This window comes from Lacerta agilis, chromosome 10 (genome assembly GCF_009819535.1).
Source record: "Lacerta agilis isolate rLacAgi1 chromosome 10, rLacAgi1.pri, whole genome shotgun sequence".
NCBI classification, from domain to species: domain Eukaryota; kingdom Metazoa; phylum Chordata; class Lepidosauria; order Squamata; family Lacertidae; genus Lacerta; species Lacerta agilis.
Genome location: NC_046321.1, coordinates 61994896 through 62019395, shown reverse-complemented (window position 1 = coordinate 62019395; position 24500 = coordinate 61994896). Strand labels below are relative to the sequence as shown.

Below are 24500 nucleotides of genomic sequence, written 5' to 3'. Positions count from 1 at the left end.
GAGGTTCAACTGTATATCTGCACCAATAGGAAAGAGCATTCTCTAGATTGGTAAACTCAAGTAATCCTTTTGTGAGCCTTTATGAAGATACCCTCTTTCAAGAGGCAGGGGTAATTCCATGCACTGAATACTATTCTATTTATAGGTACAGTGCAGATTCACTCAGCTACAGCTAACCTTGCCTATAATCAGAATTTTGTGTAGAATCTGTGGCCTGAAATTTGAGACTTTCAGGCTTACTTATTTCAATGTTTCTAGCCCTCATAGTTTTGGAGATAAGAACACAATTTTGCCTTGCCAGAACACGATCAGCAATTGGCTCTAGGGGACACAGTCACTTACAGAAGGCCACAGAGCAGTGTGTGCATATGAACATGAGTGTATATAAACTGGCCTGCAGAGACCTGAGAAACCATCTTGGGTACAGAGGCAATAAGCAGGGATTATTGCCAGGGATCCTTAGTAAGGAATGGCCTACATTCACACCACCCTGCAGCTTATTGTCTTCTACTTGATCATGGGTTAGCGACAGGGCAGTGTCAGTCTTCTCTGCATTTGGAAACATATGGGTAACTTCCAAAGCAGCTCTCAATCCTTACAAGTTGATTATTTAGTCAGGTGCAGGGCCTGTGACTTCCCTCCATCAAGATATCCAAGGACTTAAAATGGACTGAAGTGCAGAGTAATGGTTGCCCAAGCACAACTCTGTTTATATTCGGGAAGCCAAGGTTTCCTGCCCAGTTTTTATGGCTGTCTACTCAATGGCCATTTTCGTCTAGTTGGTTGTATTGGAAAGGAATCATGTCAGCTCCCAGAAGGTTTACTGTGGAGCCTCCCCATCTGTAAAATGGGAATCACAGCAGCTCCACCTAAGGGGTGGAAATTCTGGGTACTAGTTCTCTATACAATTAGCCATCCTGCCGCCTTGTATGGGCCTTCAGGGAATGTGATGGAGATGAACACATTCAACAGGAATGTGGTGGTGATGTAATTTGTTTCAGAGAAATCTACAGTGTAAGATGGTAGCAAGCAAAATAAATTAGTAGAAACAGGCAAACTAACTGTTACAGGAATTGGTGTCAAGGCACACCGTTCTGATAAACTGGTGATTTGCCTTTCATAATAAACACAAAACACTGATGGGGGTCTAATCAAACCTGCTAAATTTCATACCTTTAGCAAACCCAAAAAAATCCCCCCAAAACTGCACTTACTTCACGTTTTGAAATATCCATTAGGACAGCAAAACTGGTCATATGGTTGCACTGGCAAACAATTCGGCTCTGGCTTCTAGAGAACAGCTCACATCCCTTTGAGGACCAGCCTCCGGTTTCTCCAATTCTAATCAATGAGAGATGAAGCAAACAAAACAAAAAAACAAACCAAGATCTAATGACATTTGTATGACTGGCTGGCAGATGGAACTATTTCAATGACAAATTGCTATTTTCCTTAAATGGCCACCTCTCCTTCACTCGCCGACTATGAAGTAGCAATGCATCTGTTCTGCCAATGTCCAAGCACAGAACTTTGTGAGGAAATACAGACAGGAATAACCTGCAAATATTTGGTGCTCTCCATGTCTTCCCAGGAAGGGCAGCCATGTGTTCTACCATGTTAGCTCCATAAGGCAAAAACAGGTAGTTGTAGTAGTAGTAAATAATAATAATGATTTATTAAGTATACCTTGCCCATCTGACTGGGTTGCCCCTGCCACTCTGGGTGGTTAGGGAAGCACAAGAAGCAGATGCTTAAAATAGCAAGAAATTGCTGCTTCTTGAAACCTTGCCTCAACATGACAAATGTCCAAATTATATGCAGGTAGCCTAAATAAACTACGTAACCCATTCTTACTCCTTTATTAGGCTTAGCTGTCTCTTTGATCTTCAAATAGTATTGAATCTTCTCTTGGTTAATACACTGTAGTAAAACTCATTATTATACGTCTCTTCCTTTATTTGATATGTGTATATTTTTATGCTCTTCTATTGATTGCATAAGTGTATAGCTAGTGAAAAGAGCCTGCGTTTCCCACGCTTTCAATATGCCATTTTGATGTACTACATTTTTTTTTTTGCAGAGGCGGTAATAGTTGTAATCTTAGCATACAGGACTAAAGGGCATGCTCCTGGCGAGCAAAGCATGTGCTCAAATTTCTTCTGTTGAAATAATCAAGTTCCTACCGAACTTAATTGCCCTCTTATCAAATGTAGTTGCTGCTGCTCTTGTTCCCAGGCTGGTAAGAGACTGTCTAAAGTCAAGATCAGAAACCGATGGAATCAAAACTAAATTTGGCCCCAGAAAGAGTGCTGCTTAGCTGCCAAATTTGTTCATCAAGTGGAGAACGGGAGGGCTGTGATGGGAATTGTGTTTCTGGTAACAGACCTGCCAGCACAGAACCGAGAGAGATGGGAGATGGTGCCTTGATTCTCCATCCTTTACTTCACACTCAAAGTGGGCTTCCAAGAAAACTAATTGCTCACCAGGAGTCTAAAATTTACACCCATGTGAGCTGCAGAGGAATTGGCACTGCAGGCAGAAGGCTCAGGTTCCGTCTCTGGCATCTGCAAGGAGCACTGGGATTGTCGCCTGTCTGAAACCCTGCAGAGCTGCTACAAGTCAATGGAGACAATCCTGACCTTGATGGACCCAGTATAAGGCAGCTTCCTATGATCCTGTCACAGTTAGCAAAGATGTAGGTGACATATGACTCCCCCTTAGTTAGATGTAAAAATATATGTACAGGAAACCTTAGATATACATAACATATTACTCTGCTTATAGCCAAATCAAGGGATATTTAAAAATGGTCTTGGGTATGAGCCCCATAATTTCCATCACCGCTACAGCAAGCAGGGGACCACAGCACTGTTCCCTCCACAGCTGTGATCCCAATGGTATTCACCCGTCTTCCAGTTGCAATTAGCAATGGGAAAAAAAGATTCCATTGGCACCAATTGGATTGCAAATTGCAGTGCTGGGAGCGGATTTCCATTGGGATGATGGCTGGAGAGGGAGAGGGAAGCTCCCTGCATGTTGTGGTCAGCATGGAAACCACACACACATACCCCTTACATTTTTAAAGCCCCTGGTTTGGCTACAAGTCATGTAATTAAAATTACACATAGCAAAGCCCTTGCTGACATGGAAGCTCCAGCAGAACAACCCTCTGTTAGGCTGCGTGACCACAACATGTATCGCAGACATAGGTATTTTTGCAAGGTCCCTTTTTTTCTTGCAAGGAAATCCTTAGAATAAACTACAATCCCACCCGTAATATGGGTTTGGAAGATGAAATGTAGAGAGGTCAGAGGTCTCACAGAATCCACTTCATTTCCACCCACAGGTATGTATTTTTGATTTTTTTCGTTACAACCAATGAAGATAACTAATGAGAGCAACAGCAAGTTACTGATAAAGACTTGCAGGACTGCCTTTGGGCCAACTTGCATCTTCTTCACTTGGACAGTGTGTGCGCTGTCTCTTTGTGTGCTCCCTTTAGACTCAAATGATACTTGTTACAAGACTTGTTACGCACTTCCTCCTACTAAGCAGCCTGCCAAATGCTCTGTCTGGACCTTGAGCACAAATGTAATGGGGCATGAAAAACCTCCCCCCCCCTCTCTCTTAGTACCAGGGCTAAACACAAGTCTAAGATTTACCCTTCCTGATAGAAGGCGGCAGCATGCAAGACTGTTACTGACTCCTTTCTCAGACTAGCTGTATGAAGAAGACCCATTAACATTAACATGAAATAGCACCTTTGCAAAATAATACAGATTGTGAAACATACGCAGTTGAGTGGTTCCAGAACACACAGACGGGTTTTGTTCTCTCCTCTGTTTCCAGCAATGCATGATCAATCATAATGGGGCTGTCCAGAAGATTTGGTAAAGATTCCCCACCTCTGTAAATTATTGCACTGGTGATTGGGGTGTTTATAATGGGCCGATTGGGTAATCTGGGGGGAAAAACATACCATTACAGATGTGAAAACAAAGCTATAGTACATGGGTCAGCAAACTAAGGTCCGCGGGCTGGATCAGGCCCAATTACCTGCGGATGGTCCGGGAATCGCCATGTGGATCACCAGCGTGCACGTGTTCTTTCCCTCTCCCTCACACAGCGGCAGCACCTCCTCCCTCCCTCTCCTTGGCTTCTCCCTGCCCTGCCTAGAGGAAGGGGGCTGGGCTTTGTTGGTGCCAGCAGCAGCAGCGCTTGAACGGCTGCCATTTTAAGCAGCCCCTCTCTGGAGCCCTTTCGCGCGCCGCTCATCGTCCCGTCACTGCCAGCCCCTACCACTTGCAAGACACAGGTAAGCAGCCACCAGGGCTCGTAGTGCTCTTGCATCATTTTTTTCCCTTTTCAAAATATAGTCCAGCCCCCCCCCCAAGGTCTGAGGGACAGTGGACCGGCCCCCTGCTGAAAAAGTTTGCTGACCCCTGCCATAGATGAGAGCTTTCCACTGAAATTAGATCGGTGTGATGTCAGAAAAAAAGTCTGAAGGGGTAGTTCAAATGTGTAAAGGTAAAGGGTAAAGGAGCCCTGGACGGTTAAGTCCAGTCAAAGGCGACTATGGGGTTGTGGTGCTCATCTCGCTTTCAGGCTGAGTGATCTGGCGTTAGTCCACAGACAGCTTTCTGGGTCATGTGACCAGCATGACTAAACCGCTTCTGCTGCAACGGGACACCGTGATGGAAACCAGAGTGCACAGAAACGCCACTTAACTTCCTGCCATAGCAGTACCTATTTATCTACTTGCACTGTCAACTGCTAGGTTGGCAGGAGCTGGGACAGAGCAATGGGAGCTCACCCCGTAGTGGGGATTCTGATCGGCAAGCCCAAGAGGCTCAGTGCTTTAGACCACAGTGCCACCCGCTGTGTATGCTTATCACGTGATGACTGCAAGAATCAAGTGATAGCTCATGCATGTTACTGAGCCATCATAAATCAGAAACCGCAGATAGAACAATAGCCAGACATAACCTGAAACACAATACTTTTAAAGGGAGTCAGGTCATATATTCTACTGCGAGACAATGAGTCATTAGAAATCAGGTGATGTACAAGCATGTGTGAACCTACCCTAAGAAATCTAACGCTTCTTACCAAAATGATATCCTTTTTAACATAGATTAGATTATAATTTAGAACAACAGAGGCAGCCTTGTGGATGAATAGAGTTGGGGTCAATATTGGTCCCAATCAGAGTAAACCCCCTAAAATAATGGCCAGGACTAACTTAAGTCTATTAATTTCAGTGGGAAATTAATTTCTGAGAATTAATTTTGTTGGCTACAACCTGTAAGTTTTGAAGACATCTAGTATTTAAATCGCAACACATGATTGGTCTCAGGTAGCAAGACCTTCCCATTCCAGAATACAATAGACAAATGCTACCCAAAGCAAATGAATGAAGCTCAGTTTTACCTCAGGCTCCTTCGGTCAGGATCATAGCTCTCAGGCAGAAACTGCCCTAGGGTTCGATATACAATCACGATAGCAACCGCATGCTGTGTCGTGTCCTCTGGATGCCGACGTTTTCTTTTTGCAAGCACATTTTTGTTCTTCAAAAACTCGTCTTCTATTTTAGAAGGCAATCTAAGGTTTGAAGGCTTCATCGTAGGAATGGCTGAAGATAAAACCAATGCCAAATTTTACTATCATCCAATGCCGGGGTTATGCTTTAAAGACCTAATTCTGAGCTTGCTAAATATGAAGTGATTTTAAAAGGACCCATTTATTTCTGCCTTATGAATATTGTAATTTACATAAAAACAAAACATTTCTGGAGTTGTTTTTTTCCTCTTCAGTTTTTCATATCAAGTAAATGGCCTTATGCTGAGCCTAACCTGGGATGAGTTGGTACAAATGGACATGGCGTTACTCAGTTAATGGACAGGCAGGGGGAAACTGCTTCTTCTGTTTGTTGAGTGAACATTACCCATTCTCCAACCCCATATTGGGTTGTATCCAGACACATTGGGTTGTATCCATATTGTATCCATATTGGGTTGTATCCAGACACATTGGGTTGTATCCATATTGTATCCATATTGGGTTGTATCCAGACACAGTCATGTTTGAAGTAGATCCGTTGGCTAGCTTAGATCCTGTTTACTTCACTGGGCCTCTCCCTGGGGGGGATTTTTGTTGTGAGGTGTTGTTTTGTTTTGTTCTTGTTTTTATTATGTGTGTTGAGTTTTGTGTTACTTATTTATTATTATTTATTTGATTTATATACTGTCCTTCATCGTAAGATCTCAAGGCAGTTCACAAAGTAAAATACAGGATAAAAACATAAAAGTAAGTAAAACAAAACAGCAAAACAACCCCCCTCCTTCCCACAGACACATTTAAAAGGCTGCATTTTTTTCCTTGTAGACTGTCCTGAGATCATTGGATGAAGGGCTGTATACAAATTTAATAATAATAATAATAATAATAATAATAATAATAATAATAATAATAACTGGCTCCAACTGCCTTTGTCTCATAGCTGATCTGAGAATTCACATTACAGGTTTCCAAATGCCTGTAGAATAAGCATCCTACCTTTTCTATCGGAAGCTCTGAACAAAGTATCAGGAAACAAAACAGACGATTCCAAATCTCTAGGATAATCTTCTTTAATCGCATCAAACTGTGGTACTTTAGCGCCCGTAAAATTAGACTTTTCAAAGATGTCAACAGCAATAACTAAACAGATAAAAAGAGCTTGCCGTAATACATATTTCTGCCACATACAAGTCAAACATCCAGTGGTGTTTTAGTAAACGTGAGGCTTTATTAGCTGTGTAAACTACATGGATGTTGAGAAGAAATCTGGATCTATTATTGTACATCATTCACACAATCTTAATAATATAAGCCTTGGCATTAAGATAAATGACTAAGGCTGCAGTGCCTTATTCTATGCTAGTCCTACTCAGAGTAAATCCACGAGTTAATATACATTTATTTCACTGGCTCTACTGTAAGTAGAACTTAGTTGAATACAACCCACTGAATTCAATGGGAGAAAATAAAATAATAATAATAATAATAATAATAATAATAATAATAATAATAATAATAATAATAATTTTATTATTTATACCCCAGCCATCTGGCTGGGTTTCCCCAGCCACTCTGGGCGGCTTACAGCACATAAAAAATTGTAAGACATTAGACATTTTAAAAAATTCCCAATACAGTGTTGCCTTCAAGGAGACTGCTCTGCCAGTGCAAGCATTTCTGTTTGCCTGATGGAACAATCTCCCACTCACATTGTTCTGGGGGTTCTCCTGACCTCCCCAGACCCAAAGGCTTTTAAAAATTAATTGATCTAGCCAACGAATCAAATAAACATTGCAGGCCTAGGCCTGAAGCATTAGAAAGTCATATCTGATCAAGATCGACAGCTACTTACTCATGTTTGTGGTAACAGTTATGAAAGGTTTCATGTAGGTTTTTTTCATGTTCTTGGCTACGTTACTGAAATATTCCTCATAGTGTCTCAGCAAGTGTGCTGCGCCCCCCTCTGTCCTCTGGATGTGTTCCCAGTGCTCTTTGGTACGAGGGTCCAGTAGAGCACTACCTGCTTTTATTATGTTCTAGGAAAGAAAGGGGGAAATGCTACACACAAAATGAAAGAACAATACTTCCTGCCCCCCCCCAATAACTAATATTGTTGCTACAGGTAAACATGCAAATGAAACAATGCAGACATGTCCTGCTGTAGTCTTGCTTAAAGATTTTTTTTGGGGGGGGGGAGGTACAGAGGCTGCTTTATTTTAAGTATTTCACATGATCCGAGATTTATAAAAGCAACAGTAGAAAAACAACAAAATCCCAGGCTCTATAAAATAGGGAAATAGCTATCTGCATTTGTTTTCAAGTGAAATGCATTCACAAGAGATTAGTCTGTTCTGTGACTTTTCCGCACGGCAGTTATTTTGGGGACTAGACGATGCATGCATTCAGTACATCCTACTCAAAGCCTTAGCAAAATCTCACTCTTTAGAAACACTTAAAGGATCACCGTATGCTGTGCAGTTTCCGCAGCCAGCTTTGTGATGTCTCCCTGCAGGACGTGGGTAGGACTGTGGGGTATGGAACGCATCTGCGCTATTTCTGGAGCTAAAGTGGCGCAGTCCAAGTTTTCTCAGTACCAGTTCAGCATTTCTTACCTCATTGAAATCCACATCCCTCGTTGCAGCTAGATCAAACCCCTGCTGCTCGCTTTCATACTGCAGCACCCTGAGCATCATCTGGTAGGCGGTCCGAATGTCATTCCCATAGAAGGAGCCTGTGTGGTTGGTGGCATTCTGGAGCACTTTGGCTATGTGAACTGACTTATCGCCGTCCATGTTGGTCTCGTTACGGATAAGCTTTTCATTCTGAAGACCCAAAACAACAAGGGATCCAATTTAGCAAGCAAACTCCACCTCTCTTCCATGTCAAAGGGCTTAATGGGATGCTGATTCCCCAAGTGTGTAGATCTACATGCAGCTCAGTGAGAAACTGACTCCTGCACTTGGGCATACTGAAACACACTCCACTCACAGCACATGCAGGCTGTCGTGATCAGGTATAGGTGTGTGTTTGTGTGCGCACATCTGTATACATGTAAGAGGATACTTATGAGCCCAACACTTATTCCTGTGTTCCACCATGTGTACTGACTGCCTAAACACTGAAAGACCGTGTGAACCAGCTCTTGGTGGCCTCTGCACAATCTCAGATACAGAATCTGCACATACACAACCCAACAATCAAAAGCTTAAACACCACCAGAGGAAATACTACTGTTCCTTCCCAGTTTACATAATTAATGCTCTGAGCATATTCTGTGTGGCAGAGAAAAGACACTTCCTGCTCGGCTCCAGTTTGAATAAGAGTGTTAACAGTTTCTACAGCAGTAGCAGTGGGCAGGACACATGAATGCTCAGAAAGAGAGTAACAGTCATAGGTAAGGAATTGGGTTTTTTTTCTCTTTGTGACATACCTGTAATCTCATGTAGGTATGAACAGTTCTCACCCTGTGGGCATAGCAGTTACACGGCAATGATTTAATGTCACAGCAACTTTTCCAGTGATGTTAAAGGGCAACTATGACTACAACATGATGCACGAGTCAGCAGACATTCGGTTCTTTCAAAGCACCCTGTACTTACCATGATTTTCAGATCCACAAAGGCAAGGGTAGTACAGTTGAAAAGTTCGGGAGGGAGCCAGCCTTTTTCGCTGTTACAGTGACGGACAGCATTTCCTTAAAAAGAAAAGGAGTTTGTGACAGAGACATGCCATATGCCACATTTACCGTATTTTTCAGACCATAAGGCGCTCCTTGTTTTTAAAGGAGGAAAACAAGAGAAAAAAGATTCTAACTCAAAACTGGTGGCAGTGGCAGCTGCGGCGGAGGAGAAAGCAGCTTTTGGGCTGCATGTTCCTCAGCTGCAGCAGCAAAGGGGCGCAGGGGAGAACGTTCCGCCTTCCTCCCCCGCTCCTTTGCCGTTGGCTTTAAAGCCAGCTGGGGAGAAGGGGAGGACACCATAGCGTCCTCCCCTTCTCCCCAGCTGGCTTTAAAGCCAGGGAAAGAGCCGCCCTGACGCTGTGTGCAGCGCTAGCGGTTCTCCCCCTGCTTGATTTAAAGATAGCTGGGGAGAAGGGACAGACCTAGCATCTGGCTTTAAAGCCATGGGGAGAGCCGCTGACGCTGCCTGTTGCCGCCCCCACCTCTCGCTGAACGCGGTGGGGGGCGGAACCAGCAGCCTGGAAGGAGCCCTTCCAGGCCGCTGGTCACACCGCTGACACCGCCCCCGCCTCCCACCAAACGCAGGGGTGATGGTGGGCGGCGTCAGCGGCGGAACCAGCGGCCCAGAAGGGCTCCTTCCGCACTGCTGGTCCTGCCCCTTGCCCCCCACCTCTTGCCGCGTTCAGTGAGAGCGGTGTCAGCGGCATCAGCGGTGTGACCAGCGGCCCAGAAGCACTCCTTTTGGGCCGCTGGTCATGCCCCCCGCCCCCCACCACGTTCAGCAGGCGGGCGGTGGCGGCAGAGATGGGGCCAGCGGCCCAAAAGGAGCCCTTTTGGGTGCTGGTCCCGCCGCCACTGCCTTCGCTCCATAAGACCCACAGACTTTCCCCCTTCCATTTTAGGAGAGGAGAAGTGCGTCTTATAAAATATGGTAATTGATGAGAAAATTACAAATGTATAGCTTTGGGTTATCTTAAAGAAAAGTATTTATTGTAACTTAGAAGGTAGAGTGGGCAGGGGCACAGAGGGGCAGATTTCATGCCACATCTACAGCCCCGCCAGAATGCGGGGCAGTGCCACTTTCCCCACCTATTTTTCTGTGCCAACTCCAAATCAACACAGCACTTGGGGCAGGGCCAGCTCTGGATCTAGCAGATCCACAGCCAGGCCTGCCCTGTGTCCAAACACCCTGTTTTGGGGGCCTAGGACTGGCCTCTGCTGGTGGAAACTCCACCAACAGAACCTGGTGGAATGAATCTTCCACTGAATCCAACTCCTACCAGCAGCACAGATCAAGGGTTAGGACTATTGTGTCTAGAATAAAAACTTAGGAGCTGTTAAAAATATTACAGGTGTTCTAAGGCATAATTCTCTATCAGTGACCAGGGGTTTGTCTGCCCATTATTTACCATTTAAATTACATACGCATCACAATGGAAAACATGCAATGATATTGCAGAATGAAAGAGAACATATCGGCTATATTTTCAGTACAAGGTTTTTTCTTTTCCCACATAACAACCATTTCAAAATTTTTAACATTCTGCCTCCCATTATGCTACTTTTTAAATGTATTCTTAATAGTTTAATGTTGATTAAACTTTCTGTCTATGCTATGCGGTTTCTTGTCTTTGGTCTCTAATAATACATTACTCTCTGTGTGTAAGACAACATTTTAGAATCTCACTCCCCCACCCCCTGATGCTATGATAACTCTTTTGACGCGTTAGCGGTAGTACTTACCTGTTGATCCCTTGGGACAGGGCACTGCAGCAGGCAGCCCAAATTTGGTCTGTGGCCACCATATGCCAGCTTCAAATGCTTTGGGGCATCCATTGTAAACCACTATGTGAGGTGGAAGGGAAAGAAAACATTTCTTTTTCTGATAATATAATAGCACTTAAGTTATAACAGAAGGGATTCTGCTTTGCTGAGGACAAACATTTAGACATTCTTAGTTCTATTCTGGACTCTGAAAGTAGGAGGAGAGGGTATTCATAAAACATGTCAATCGTCAGTTTTCGGTTTCAATAGAAGCAAAGGATAAAGCAGCTTCTCATAAGATGCTAGAAGGTTTGTACATGCTTAAACTAGTAAGCTCATCTAAGAAGTTTCTACAAGAGATGTAGAAGGAGATCTGAACAAAGCAGCAGGCAATTTGTTCTGCAGAAAAAGCCTGCGTTGGAAAGGCAGTTAGTCACAGCTATTTGGAATATTCTGTTTACATTAAATTTGCCCACTGCCAGTATTCTCTTTTCTCTGAAATTCCATAATTTATTTTATTTATTACAGAAATATTTCTATTGCCCTTCAATTAAAAAATAATAATGATAAGGTGCTTTACATAAGAGGAAAACATAGCAAGAATTAAAATGCAGGTGAAACAAATCAAAACAACAAAAAGATACAAAGGTGAAAATGGATTTTAAGAGTCAGGGTTAAAATTAAGTCTAAAATTGTCTGGTGCTGAAGTATGTATAGGTACCTTCACAGCCATGAACAGTAACTTCAGCAAAGGGATTATCACAGCGATTGCACTGTCGCCCGATTACTCCTGGCTTACAGGGACACTGCCCTGTTTCTAGGTCACAGGTGCGAGTGTGGGAACCAGAAGGGAAACAGTCACATGGGTAACAGTGGTCACTGTTCTGTGGTCTGTAATGGTTTGCCTGGAAAAAGAGAGAGGTTTTGAGAGGTGCTTGCAAATCAAGGATACGAGCAGTAGGTAGAATTCACACTTCAATGTAATTTAAAGATGATCTCAGGTTAAGGAACATTCATACTCAGTAAAAGGATGCTTAAAGCTGAGAGGGGAAAACTTGCCAAACAATTTGGACCTGAGAAGGTTGGTTTCAAAATACAGAGATGGCACTTCTGAACCACAGTTTCTGAATGACTACTTAACAGCTTTGGACAAAACAAGGGCTGTCAAGTACTCTGCATGTTTAAGCCCTTTTAAATGAAATATTCCCTTTTTATGTGTGTATCGGAGGCAGAAACGTGTTTGAAGTGAACATTTCTGAAGTAACTACATGTTTTTATTTCAACAAATTATATACACGTGGCAAGAAGCTGTGACTAGTTCAAGCATGTGTGTGCGTGTATATGCAACAGAGCCTGTAAGAGACCCTACTGGAGAAATTCTTCAAAGCTTATTCTGCATACTCTTAATTAATAATGTGCAGAAGGGGCTAAGTTTATTGCTGACTGAAAGTAGGTGTCTGCAGCTTGTCACAGCCAGCCCAAACAGAAATATAACTCTGTACAAGTTCATTTGGCCAATTCTCAGGTTGGCTAAATGTTTTTCTTCTTTTCCTTCTTGAAATGTAGCTATTGAAGCCAGTTTCGTGGAAAGCAGTATAGAAGGCTCACAGAAATAATGATAGATAACATCAACACAACCGCTTCATTTTGAATTGCACTTATTTGTTATACTTTAGCTTGAACTTTAGTTCCACATGAAGTGAGCAATCCTTTGCTTACCTTACACCGGCATATTCCATTAGTCTTATTGCAGTCAGGATCAAATCCCTTACTGATCTCACAGTTACATGGCCCGCAAATGGGATTTCCCCACCAACCTCTAGGACAGGGCAAATCAATTCTACAAAGAAGGTGAAAAATGTATTTAATGTTCAGCTTTGGAGCTACAAAAAACTAAAAGATCTCTTCTACTGAAACCACTGAGGCATAGTTTGCCGAGTTATAGAAAACAGGAGGGAAGGTGGGTGAAAAAAATATATATTATTGAATAAAAATGATGGCGGCACTCGTTATATAGCACTTGAGGTTGAATTTGTTACAAATATGCACCTTTTCTACATGATAAAAAGAATAAAGGAAAATTCTGTTTTGAATAAGGCAGACCATTGATTGGACTGAGCATAAGGTAGCTCCTCCTCATTTCTTTACATGAATACAAGGGATTTGGGGGAGGGGGACAGAGTAGGAAAGGAAGGCTAAGAATTAGCCAGTGTCATTTGCTTACTTGCTTTCACAATATTGGCCATAATAGCTTTGCCCACATTCACAGGTGTATCCATGAGAAGAGCTTGGCTTATGGACACAGGTAGAGACATGCTCACATGGGTTCAGGCTGCACACATCAACACATTCTGTCCCAAAGTACCCTGAGGAGACAAGGTTATAGACATATAGCAACTGCTTTGTAATTTATGACCTGTGCATCTCAGGAAAGCAATCTATTTTATTCTTGTGAGCTAATAGCACCTCTTTGGTTATCAGGAAATTTATCTCCTTCTGCAATACACCGTCTAGAGAGATTGCTGTTAACAGCACTGAAAGGTTATACTTTTCTAAAAAGTTGGGATCATATTTAGGAGCAATTTCCGCCTACACACACGCACACATTTTTTCCCCTTTTCTGCTTAAGGCATTAATTAAAAATACAGTGGTACCTCGGGTTAAGATCTTAATTCGTTCCGGAGGTCCGTTCTTAACCTGAAACTGTTCTTAACCTGAAGCACCACTTTAGCTAGTGGGACCTCCCGCTGCCACTGCACCGCCAGAGCACAATTTCTGTTCTTATCCTGAAGCAAAGTTCTTAACCTGAAGCATTATTTCTAGGTTAGCAGAGTCTGTAACCTGAAGCATATGTAACCTGAAGCGTATGTAACCTGAGGTACCGCCGTATAGGGTTGGGCAGAGGAACCCTTTTGCCCAATTCAACACATACACACCCCAGTGCAAGGGAGTTTGGGTTGCAGTCTTACCTCTGAAGTAAACGTGCATTAACTCAACATCATTCTGCAGCTTGAGGACAGAGGAACACCTCTGCCTAGTCTAATGTCCCACCTAGCCCAATGCAAAAATGGTGTGGATTTCAGCCTTATTTCTGAAGTAAGCACACCTTGGCTCAGATTCAGTTATGTAGTTTGAACTTCAAAGTCAAACCCAGTTTGAAAGAAACTGGCTTGCATAAAGAAAGGAAGGATATTAAAACATTTTGAAAACTGAAACCATTTTTTGTATTCTAAACAAATCAAATTCTGTTTTGCTTTTCCATCATATATTTAACTCTCTGATTATTTTCAAGCTCGTGTCAAATTTTCATTTTTCTCCTGAAAATCCAGTTCTGCAGCAAGGAGAAACCTTTTAAAATTCTGCAAACTAAAACAAATGGACATGTAACAGGTCCTTTAAAATGCAGCTTTTAAAAAATGATGTTGCACAAGAATTTGCATTCTGGGGAGGATGCCTTTCTCCTCTAAGAGAAGGCATTCAAAGTGAGTTGACGAGGATAATGGAGAACCACAGGGTACCATCCACAACTATGATGGGTGCTTGCTATTCTTGATTTTTACGTGATTATGAGCATGAATTTCTGCAACTGTTGCCAAGTTCTTTAAGAACTTTCATAACCACAGAATTCTATAATCCCCCCCAGGCTCTCATTATTATGAATAGGGTGTTTGAAGCCATTATTACCTGGATCACAGACACATGAATAGCTGTCCCAGTCATCACTACAATAGCTGTGCTGGGGACAAGGGTTAGAATCACAGGGATTGTCCACTTCACAGCCTTCCTTGACATTAATCTTGATTGCCTGCTTCATGTTCAAAGTAGCTACATTTGTGGATGTTTCCCCCATTCTCACTCCCTGAAAAAGGAGCGAAGGAACATAAACAATGGTAACATCCAACTAGTGCCCAAGCATTAACATGTAGTGTTAAAATGGCAGAACAGTATGCCTCCCCCCCCCCAAGAAATTCCAGATCAGTCATGGAGAGCTAATGAACCGGAAACCATACTTCTTAAAAGCTGGTGTTAAAAGCTATCAAAACCAACAAACCACTGGATGCCACCCTGACACAATATGCTTAATTAAAATCAAACGGATCTGGGGACACAGTTATGTGCTTAAAGTCTCATTAATTTAAATGGGAGTTATGCCCATTGTCCTCATAATTAAGTCAACTAAGTGTTCAGTGTTTAAAAGAGATGCAGAAAAACAAATGAATACCACCCCTTTCTGCCCTCTAGCCCAAATCGGCCCATTCCCAGAGGAGATGAGAATGCTTCTCATGAGTAACATCCCATCGTTACTTATTTCAGCTTTCACCTGGAGACAACCATAGAAGCCTTGCTGAACAGAGACTTGATCTCCGGAGACGCCTCCTACAATAATGCTTTTCATTTTCAGTCCAGGCAGCTGATTTCCAATCTGTACAGTGCTCTGAAATGAAGAACATAGGAAAGGAGATTGCCACTTCTTTATACATTCTTGGTTACAATATTTCACTGATATAGGGGATGTAATCAACAATAAACTTAAAGAGGTAATGGAAGCTGTTCATGTTCTGCATTTCCAAGAGGTAAAATGCCTTTTCTCTTTCAATTCAACTACAGGACAGCCAGTTCAGTCAGTTTTCTCTCTCTCTCTCTCTCTCTCTCTCTGTGTGTGTGTGTGTTCTGCAGCCAGGAAGGGATAAGAATCATTTGGCGCTAAAATTTTCTTATGGGCTCCAATGTGTGATATGTGGGTTTTGGAAAAGTTGCAAAATCTGGCTTATTATAACTACAGAGACCATGTTATCCTTCATGCACGATTGGAGGAATACAGGTTCTTTTGAAAATTGTTTTTATTGAAAGGTTTTCATGGATAACAAAGTTAAGGTGGTACCTCGGAAGTCAAACGGAATCTGTTCCGGAAGTCCGTTCAACTTCCAAAACGTTCAGAAACCAAGGTGCGGCTTCCAATTGGCTGCAGGAAGCTGCATAAGCCACGTCCGACGTTTGGGTTCCAAAGGACATTCGCAAACTGGAACACTCACTTCCGGGTTTGGAGCGTTTGGAAGCCAAAACGTTTGACTCGCAAGGCATTCGGGATCCAAGGTACGACTGTACATATAACATCTCTGTTTTCAGTTTATGCAGTCCTATCTGCAGACGAGTTACATTTGGTGTGAGACATTGCTATCATAGGCTTTGTGAGGTTGGAGGTGAGGAGAAAGACATGGGGAATGAGAAGTGGGGCAAGGAAGGGGGGTAATGATGGAAAAACAGGTTCTTGAATCCATTATAGACGTAAGGTAGAACAACTTGGCCTTGGTATAGTTCATAGTTATACCGCCATATTGTATTACTCACAGTTGCTCATTCTGGTCTCATGTTTACGCGGAAAGGTTACTGATGCCACCTCACCTGATACATCCCATAATCCAAGGATACAACAGCCAGGTACTTGATGTCTTTGCCATCTTTTGCACTCTTCAGTTCTATTAGCACATGATGCCACTCGCCATCACTGATTCGGGACTGAGTCATCCGCAAACTAGCCACTTGGTTCAGTCCATCGTAGACTTCAAATACCACGTATTTCTTCAGTATCTGTTGAAAACATTAACTTCGGTTCATTGCTGGAAAAAACAGGTTCTATTTCAATCCCTTGTCATGTACTAGTAACAATACCTGCAGTCTGCATAGTTGGCACGTTCACTTGGGCTGTAAAGTCTGCAGCAAACCAAACATTCCAGACTATCCTATTATTTGTTCTTAAATATATATATACTGAAAAATATTTGTATCAATAGCCTGCCTTCCATTTGAATGCAATCTGTTATTTTCTATCATAAACATCTGTTTATGGCAAATGGATTGATTCAGGGATTAGTGCTGTAACATTTAATTTCTCCTACCTATTTGTTCTAGACTTATGAACATAAACTGCTATCTGGAGTAAACATACTAGGGAATAAGCCTCACTAGACGCTGTTGGAGTTGCTTCTGAGCAAACATGTATTGGACTGTGCTTTATGATTAAGTATACATATTTAAGTTTGGTGCTGTGTTGAACCAATCTACCTGAATGTTGATCTTGGACGATACCCCTGCATTTGCTTGCATCAACATGCCATTAACCTTGCGCGTTCTAAACATGAGACCAATGTACCATGGCACAGAAATAGTGATATCAAGATCACTCCAGATGATGATGCTTTCTCCGGTGAAACGTTGAGGGAAAGGCATTGCTGTAACATTGGATAAAAAGAAAAGAAAACAAAGGCAGAATTTTCATTGAAAGTTTTGAAATGGAGTGGGGGGGTACACACACACCACATAATTATTTTTCATGACATTCTCAGTTGCACTGGCATAAATCAAAGCAGGGCACTCCTAAGTGTGGCTGGCTGAGACTGTGATCAGGACATCTCTTCCATGGAAAGTGGGGTGTGGATACACTTGCTAGTGGATATTTGCCTGGAAGCACACAAATCCAGGTGGGCATTGTTGAGTAAATTAAGAGCAAGTTGCAGTACTCAAGTGGTTCAGCTCTGGCAAAGAATCAAGTGTCTACACTTTAACGATAGTTAACTAATGGTCTTCACATGTTGAATTATGGCTTCCCAGAAACCAGTGGTCTATTATGGAGCTTTAAATGTATAGCCAACACTTCCCTCAGTTTGGAGAAACACACTGCATCAACTACGAGTGGAAATTAATATCAACTAAGAAAGAGCAGATACAGCAGACGCTTGTATGGCAGTAGATAGACTGCAACCCTTTCTGAGCAGCTGATCTGTATATCGTCCTTAAATCCACATAAATGTTTAAAAGCTTTCGCCAGTCTGAAGCAACAAACCCTACAGCAAGCTTCCTGCAGAATAGATTCATTCACTGCATAATAGGCATGCTGCTCTCAGCTATATGTGTAAAAAAAGGGCATCATTTCTAATATCAACTTTATAAACACAAGGTAACTAAACCCAGCTTGAATTTTATGGTTCAGATTTTCAACATGAGTATGGGCCTGTCAAGCTCTACTCTCTAGGCTGTAGTAGACATACCATCTTATTATCAAGGCTTACCAGATGTTGAATAAACTTCATTTTCATGGCCCCAGGTGAGCCGCAAAAAAGGGGTTGTTTTTTTAAAATGAAAGACCTGGTAGACTAAAATACATGGTTGGTGTGTCATGAACATCCCAGGGCCTATATATTTGATAGCCCTCTTATAAATACATGTGGTTCTCCAATGTATTTAGCATTCAGCAGCCATCATCCCCCTGCAAACTTCCAGTGTTTGCTTCACCTTGGTCATAAATTGCTAAGAGTTCCCTTTTATTGACATTACTTATTTCCCCTTATGCATATTTCTCCCCACAGATACGTTACGGGAAATAAGTAATTGATCTGGGGCCTCCTGACAATAAAATGAATCTAATGTTTTTCTAAGAAGGTTTTTTTTGGGGGGGGGGGCAGGAAAATCAGTTTACACGGGAGTACAGAGCTACGTCTGTTCCAAGTGCATTTTATGGGAACGTAATGCAAAAGGGGACTAATAATCTGCTACTTAACATGAGTCAAATAGGTTCTGATTCAAATCATGATTAGATATTAACACACCATCAAAATGTATTTTTGAATTCATTAGTTTTACAGGAGGAAACCTGTGGTTTAATGGTGTTTTTAAAAAAATGTATGTTATTGCAACAAAGCTCTAGATCTTTTTTCCTAAGTTTGAAAAAAAGGTGTGGATGTTGTACACAGTTTTGCTTATACTAGGACACAATAACAGAACCACACACAATATCCACCCTATTTAATGCATTTGTGGACTCTCCTTCCCTGGAGGTTTTTAAGCAGAGGTTGGCTGGCCACCTGTCATGGATGCTATGAATCTATGAAAGCACCTAGTGGGCCAAAATACAAGGCTGGGGGCCCAGAAGCTGCCCTGTAGCAATTCATATTTGTTCATATATTATGGGATGCTTTACATGTTAAAAGGAAAAAGGACGAATTGCTCACCTTGCTCACAGTTCTTTCCTCCATACTGCAGGGGACACTCGCAGGTGTAGGTATTCCATTTGTTCACACAGGTGCCTCCATTCTGACACCAGTTGGTGGTGCAGTAATTCTTCTGAGCTAAACAGCCTGGCATTCCAAAAGAATTGGTTTAGCCCTCCACTTGTTTAGCATTCTACCGACCCCCATGCTAACAACAAGCTATGGTTAATCTCATCGTTAGCTTTCTGAATGGCTGCAACTATACACAGTAATCTGGGGGAGGGGGGGGGCTGCTGCTATGAGTTATGCAGATACTGTGCAGTTTCCTTTCCCCTAACTGTAGCACTGCTGGAGAATTTTGAAACTTCTGGGGAGTTTTTAAAAAGCAGTTTATTTGCGCAGAAAACAAACTGCCGCTGGAAGCTCCGCAGCTTGCACAAAAGCCCTTGCGGGCACCCAAAAATTTGTCTGGATTGTGACTCTTGGAAGTTAAGGAACTCAAAGATGCAATATCACCATCAGCGAGTGCATTAAATAATTCGCTGCGTGACATGACCTCCCCTTCTCTTCAGTGCAGGGGGTCTACACATGACACAGACCCTTCCTTCTCAGATGACTGAAACTGTATTGCAACAAAGGTCACCTTTGAAATCCAGTTCTTGTCACTTACTCTGGAGGGTAAGTGGGGTACATGTGACCCTTCAGACATGGTTGGAATCCAGTTCCCGTCAGTCCAAGTCAGCATAGCCAATGGTCAGGAATGAAGGGAGTTATCATCCAATAATATATTTTGGGTGTGTGTGGATACTGGTTCCTTACAGGAAGAACGTACTTATTATAATCAGTGCTTTTTTTCTAGGAAAAAAAGTGTCGGCACTCACCAGCAAGCAAAGGGAGAGGTCAGTGCATGGGGAGGGGAGGGGCCTAACACCAAGGCTGGGCAGTGAGGGTGGGTTAGCTTTTTGACGCTCCCTTGCCCACCCACCTACTGGGATATTACTCTTCAATGAAACAAAACCACATTTGTTCTGTTTTCATCCCTGCAATATCGAGTTTATACCTGCAAGAGTGCCATTGTTGGCTATAAAACTGGCCATGTCAATCGGCTTGCTGTCAATGGAGAGGTTCCTCATACATCCAACAAACTGTCTGTTGTGCACAGGAAAATCTTCAGGCAAGTTTGGAACTCCTCCAAGGAGCAATGGGCCAGTTAGATCCAAAGACCTTAAGAAATCAGAAATCCAAAGACGTTTAGAAATCATTTATCAGAACCCCCCCCCCCAATAAGGGCTTTTGAGCGGTGGGCTGGGGCCACCCACCTGTCAATCACACAATATTGAATTTAGCTTGCAAGGCTGCTCCTGATAAGGATTGAAATTTTAGATTGTAAGCCTGCAGGGCTACGTTCTGTCCCCCCACCCATGTATTTTCTTTCAGATTCTATTATTTTATACCCTACGGTGCTTTTTAGGTACATAATAAACCATGATAACAACAGTTGTCTGGCCAAAAGGAGAGACAGCATCTAAAATAATTATTCTCTCCAATCTCAAATTTACTTAGAAGAAAACATCTAGGGAGTTCAGCACAAATAAAAACTCTTTCTTAACACAGCCACATTTGAAAGTGCACTTGCATATGACAGTGACCCATCTTAAGCACACCTAAGAGATAAGGAGAAGGTCTTTCTAGGTAAGTGGATTATATCATTTGTGAACAATAACATTTTTTAAAGGCATCTTACTTTTTGGAGCCTGTCTGCGTTCCCTGAGCTGCACATGAGTAGTTTCCAATAAAACTTCCGAAACGAACAGCGACTGTAGTATCGCAGTCATCAACTGTTACGACTGCCACCTTCTCCCCTGAAGGTCCATGAGGTATACCTAATCTTCCTATGTTGGGCTTCCGAACCAAACAGATAACAACAACAATAGTGAGAAAGGAACCGTCAGCAAACCTGGAAACATTTCATGCAAGGGGGGGAAAGCTATTAATACAATAATTTCCCAAATACTTTTGGGAGAGATAAAATGACCAGCATAAGCAATTAGATACTTTTTTTCAAAACAGCTCTGCCAAAGCAAAAATGTTTAAGCAGTTTTAAAAATGAAATTTGTCCCCTCTCCCCCTGAATATAATTCACAGCTATCCAACAGCCTGGAATTACAGTATGCTTGGGAGAAGAGGAGGAAGATTTCCAATAAAATTCTTAATTACTGTCTCCTTGATTGTGGACAACATCCCAAACCAAAAAGCCCAATTGGGTCTACCAACAAGTTGTCTCTTGAGCTCACCAATGTTGCTTTAAAACTGCTATAGTCAGCCCTAAAGAGAAGTTAAGAGGATTGCTGGTGGCAAGGAGGGGCAGTTCAACAGAAAGGAAGTATAATCTCAATGACTGGCTCACCAATCCCAAATTTGCTTGCTTCCTTGGGAGAAAATGCCACTGAGGCTCAAGGACATAACAGGAACTGCCGGAAATGTATTACTGCACCATTATTATAAATGTTTAGTAAATGATTGATAACAAGGAATCCCCACAACTGGCCAAGTTCCAGATCAGCAGACTATCTATCTGGTCGTGGAATGAAGAAGACACAGGTTCCTGGGAAAGTATTTTGGAGCTAAAGCAAAATATTTAAATCAAGTTCACCACGGGACTGAGAATGTTAGAAAAACCCTGTGATAATTTTAGTTAAGTCTTGCTTCTACTCTCACCGCTTAGAATGCAAGGGAATTTTAAGTGCTATCATATCCACGTCTACCCAGAAGTAAATCCCAATTGCATTGCAGGGGGTTGGACTAAATGACCCTCAGGGTCTCTTCCAATTCTGCAATTCTATGATTCTATAGTCAGCGGGACTCATTTCCTAGCAGCTGTGCTAGAATTTCAGGATATTGTTCATAATCTCAAATGTAAAAGTCCTGTTGCAGTTGAAGACACTGGAGTTACTCAAATTAGCACGCATTAGCTAATATTAACCTGAAATAGTATTTACTGCTGCAATAATTAATGCATACAGAGCAATAAAATAACTACTGCTTGAATTACAATCTAATTCATTTTAATCCTGACAATAAGTAAACATATTCCACAGATAATCCATGTCATATGTGATCCTGACAAAAGGCAAAAGACTAAAACTGTCATATTTAGGGATAAGCCGCTCTAAAAGAATCCAGAAATTTCTCAAAAGCTGTTTCCTGATAGCAGACCATCCCAGTGTTTTCCATTTCCTCCTGTGTTTACGGTGACCACATCATTTGGCAGCTCTTCACACAAAGGGCTTGACATCTATCAGGTGACAGTAAAACCTAGTTCTCACAAACAGAAGATGAGATAAATCTCTATGCCTGTGCAGCAACAAATCATACTGCAAGTGAGGGCCTCAACTGCTGGAAAGTTCGTCCACATAAAACAAAACAAGACTGCACATAAAAACTAGACATCAAGAAGAAAACAATTCTTCTTCCTGACATCTATGTGCAGTACAGGATATTACTGTGTGCATGTGTGGCAGGCTGGGTGGGCGGGTGACAGACCGTTCAATCATGTCAGCCTCACATGCAGTACAGGCTAGAAGCAGTTCTACATCCACATCTGTTGTGACAACATTTTCCAAATTCAGGGAGCAATAGATTTATGGTAACGTGTGCAACGTCAACACCAAAAATGTGAGGAATGTCATATTCCAGCTTAACATTTTCATACGAGCACCAAAGCTGGCATCAAAGTTCTACTGGGTATATAAAGGATGTCTTCCCCTCACAGATGTTGGCATTTAGACATGAAACAGTAGTTATGTCTGTGATGCTCGCAATCTTAATGCAGAGTTTACCAGTGTTCCTACTTTGGAGCAAACAGAATGAGGGTTTCTTTTATATTCAGTTGAGCTGAAGGTGTCCTTGCTGGCATAGGGTGCTTTCTATCAGCTTAGGCTCTTGTGATGGCTGCAATCTTTCCTGGAAACAAGTGGTGTGTTCTCTGGAAACCTGTTTAAGCCGCTGTAATATGTTGCATATGATGAGGTTCTTGAAGATAGTTCGAAAGTCAGTCCAAAACACAGCATCCAATATTTTGAGTGTACAGCTTGCTACTAGAAACATACTTCACTAGTTTGGCCAGATTTGCCTAAGTTTCCTTCCAAGCCCAGTTTGACATCCTTATGTTAAACATTAAACCTCTTTCATAGCTTAGGATCTGAGTTCCCCAAGGACCGCCATAAGTCTAATTCCAGCACTGCTGCTGTTGCTTGTTGTTTAGTCGTGTCCGACCCTTCATGACCCCATGGACCAGAGCATGCCAGGCACTCCTGTCTTCCACTGTCTCCTGCAGTTTGGTCAGACTCATGTTGGTAGCTTTGAGAACACTGTCCAACCACCTCGTCCTCTGTCGTCCCCTTCTCCTTGTGCCCTCCATCTTTCCCAACATCAGGGTCTTTTCCAGGGAGTCTTCTCTTCTCATGAGGTGGCCAAAGTATTGGAGCCTCAGCTTCATGATCTGTCCTTCCAGTGAGCACTCAGGCCTGATTTCCTTAAGAATGGATAGGTTTGATTTTCTTGCAGTCCATGGGACTCTCAAGAGTCTCCTCCAGCACCCTAATTCAAAAGCATCAATTCTTCGGCGATCAGCCTTCTTTATGGTCCAGCTCTCATTTCCATACATCACTACTGGGAAAACCATAGCTTTAACTATACGAACCTTTGTCAGCAAGGTGATGTCTCTGCTTTTTAAGATGCTGTCTAGGTTTGTCATTGCTTTTCCCCCAAGAAGCAGGCATCTTTTAATTTCGTGACTGCTGTCACCATCTGCAGTGATCGTGGAACCCAAGAAAGTAAAATCTCTCACTGCCTCCATTTCTTCCTTCATGGATCACTCCTTCATGGATCACTGCCCTGTCATGGCGAAGGGGCTGGAATAACTCAGATAAGCTATGAGCTATGCCGTGCAGGGCCACCCAAGATGGACAGGTCATAGTGGAGAGTTTTGGAGCAGGAACTGGCAAGCCACTCCAGTATCCCTGCCAAGAAAACTCCATGGACAAAGACAACAGGCTGCTGTTGCTACCCATGTTTTATACCCCTAGCCTAGGGGCTCATCAGTTCCCACTGCCACACTATCCCTTGTTGTTTTCATGATCTTCCTTTACTCCTTTAGAGTTCTGGGATGCCACATTTGTTTTTGCCAGAAGCCAGCCCTGATTCAAACTCACATTGTATTGTATTGCTTCTTATTTGGCTGTCCCTGAAACAATCTGGGAGACGCTGCAAAGAAAGAGAATTATTCTCCTACAAATGGCTTCTAGAGCAAAATTTTCTTTACCTGTGTATTAATTCATCAGGACATTGCGCTGTTCTGTGCTTTCTTATTAGTACCCTGAAAGTGAGTTCTCACACTACCTTCCATACTGGTTACAGATACCTGAGTCAGTGCCGTAGCTATGGGCAGAGGGAAGCTAGATTCCCCCCCCCCAGATGAAGCCTCCAGAGGGGCGCTATTGAGGCTCCCAGCC

The 24500-nt window shown here is 42.5% G+C and overlaps 1 protein-coding gene across 1 annotated transcript in view; it reads right to left on the bottom strand.

The window, feature by feature from the left end:
- Positions 1-24500, bottom strand: part of CELSR1 (cadherin EGF LAG seven-pass G-type receptor 1) — a 153577-nt gene that overhangs the window by 26341 nt on the left and 102736 nt on the right. Inside the window, exons 6-23 of the mRNA XM_033163528.1 lie at positions 20732-20889; positions 20048-20211; positions 19009-19134; positions 17066-17232; positions 16406-16591; positions 15324-15437; positions 14687-14861; positions 13227-13368; positions 12722-12842; positions 11724-11907; positions 10982-11083; positions 9159-9253; positions 8172-8381; positions 7412-7595; positions 6556-6699; positions 5431-5632; positions 3794-3961; positions 1215-1341 (exon numbers count right to left, since the gene is read on the bottom strand). Of these exons, the coding sequence (XP_033019419.1) occupies positions 1215-1341; positions 3794-3961; positions 5431-5632; positions 6556-6699; positions 7412-7595; positions 8172-8381; positions 9159-9253; positions 10982-11083; positions 11724-11907; positions 12722-12842; positions 13227-13368; positions 14687-14861; positions 15324-15437; positions 16406-16591; positions 17066-17232; positions 19009-19134; positions 20048-20211; positions 20732-20889 (2769 nt within the window). The remainder of the gene's footprint in view (positions 1-1214; positions 1342-3793; positions 3962-5430; positions 5633-6555; positions 6700-7411; positions 7596-8171; positions 8382-9158; positions 9254-10981; positions 11084-11723; positions 11908-12721; positions 12843-13226; positions 13369-14686; positions 14862-15323; positions 15438-16405; positions 16592-17065; positions 17233-19008; positions 19135-20047; positions 20212-20731; positions 20890-24500) is intronic.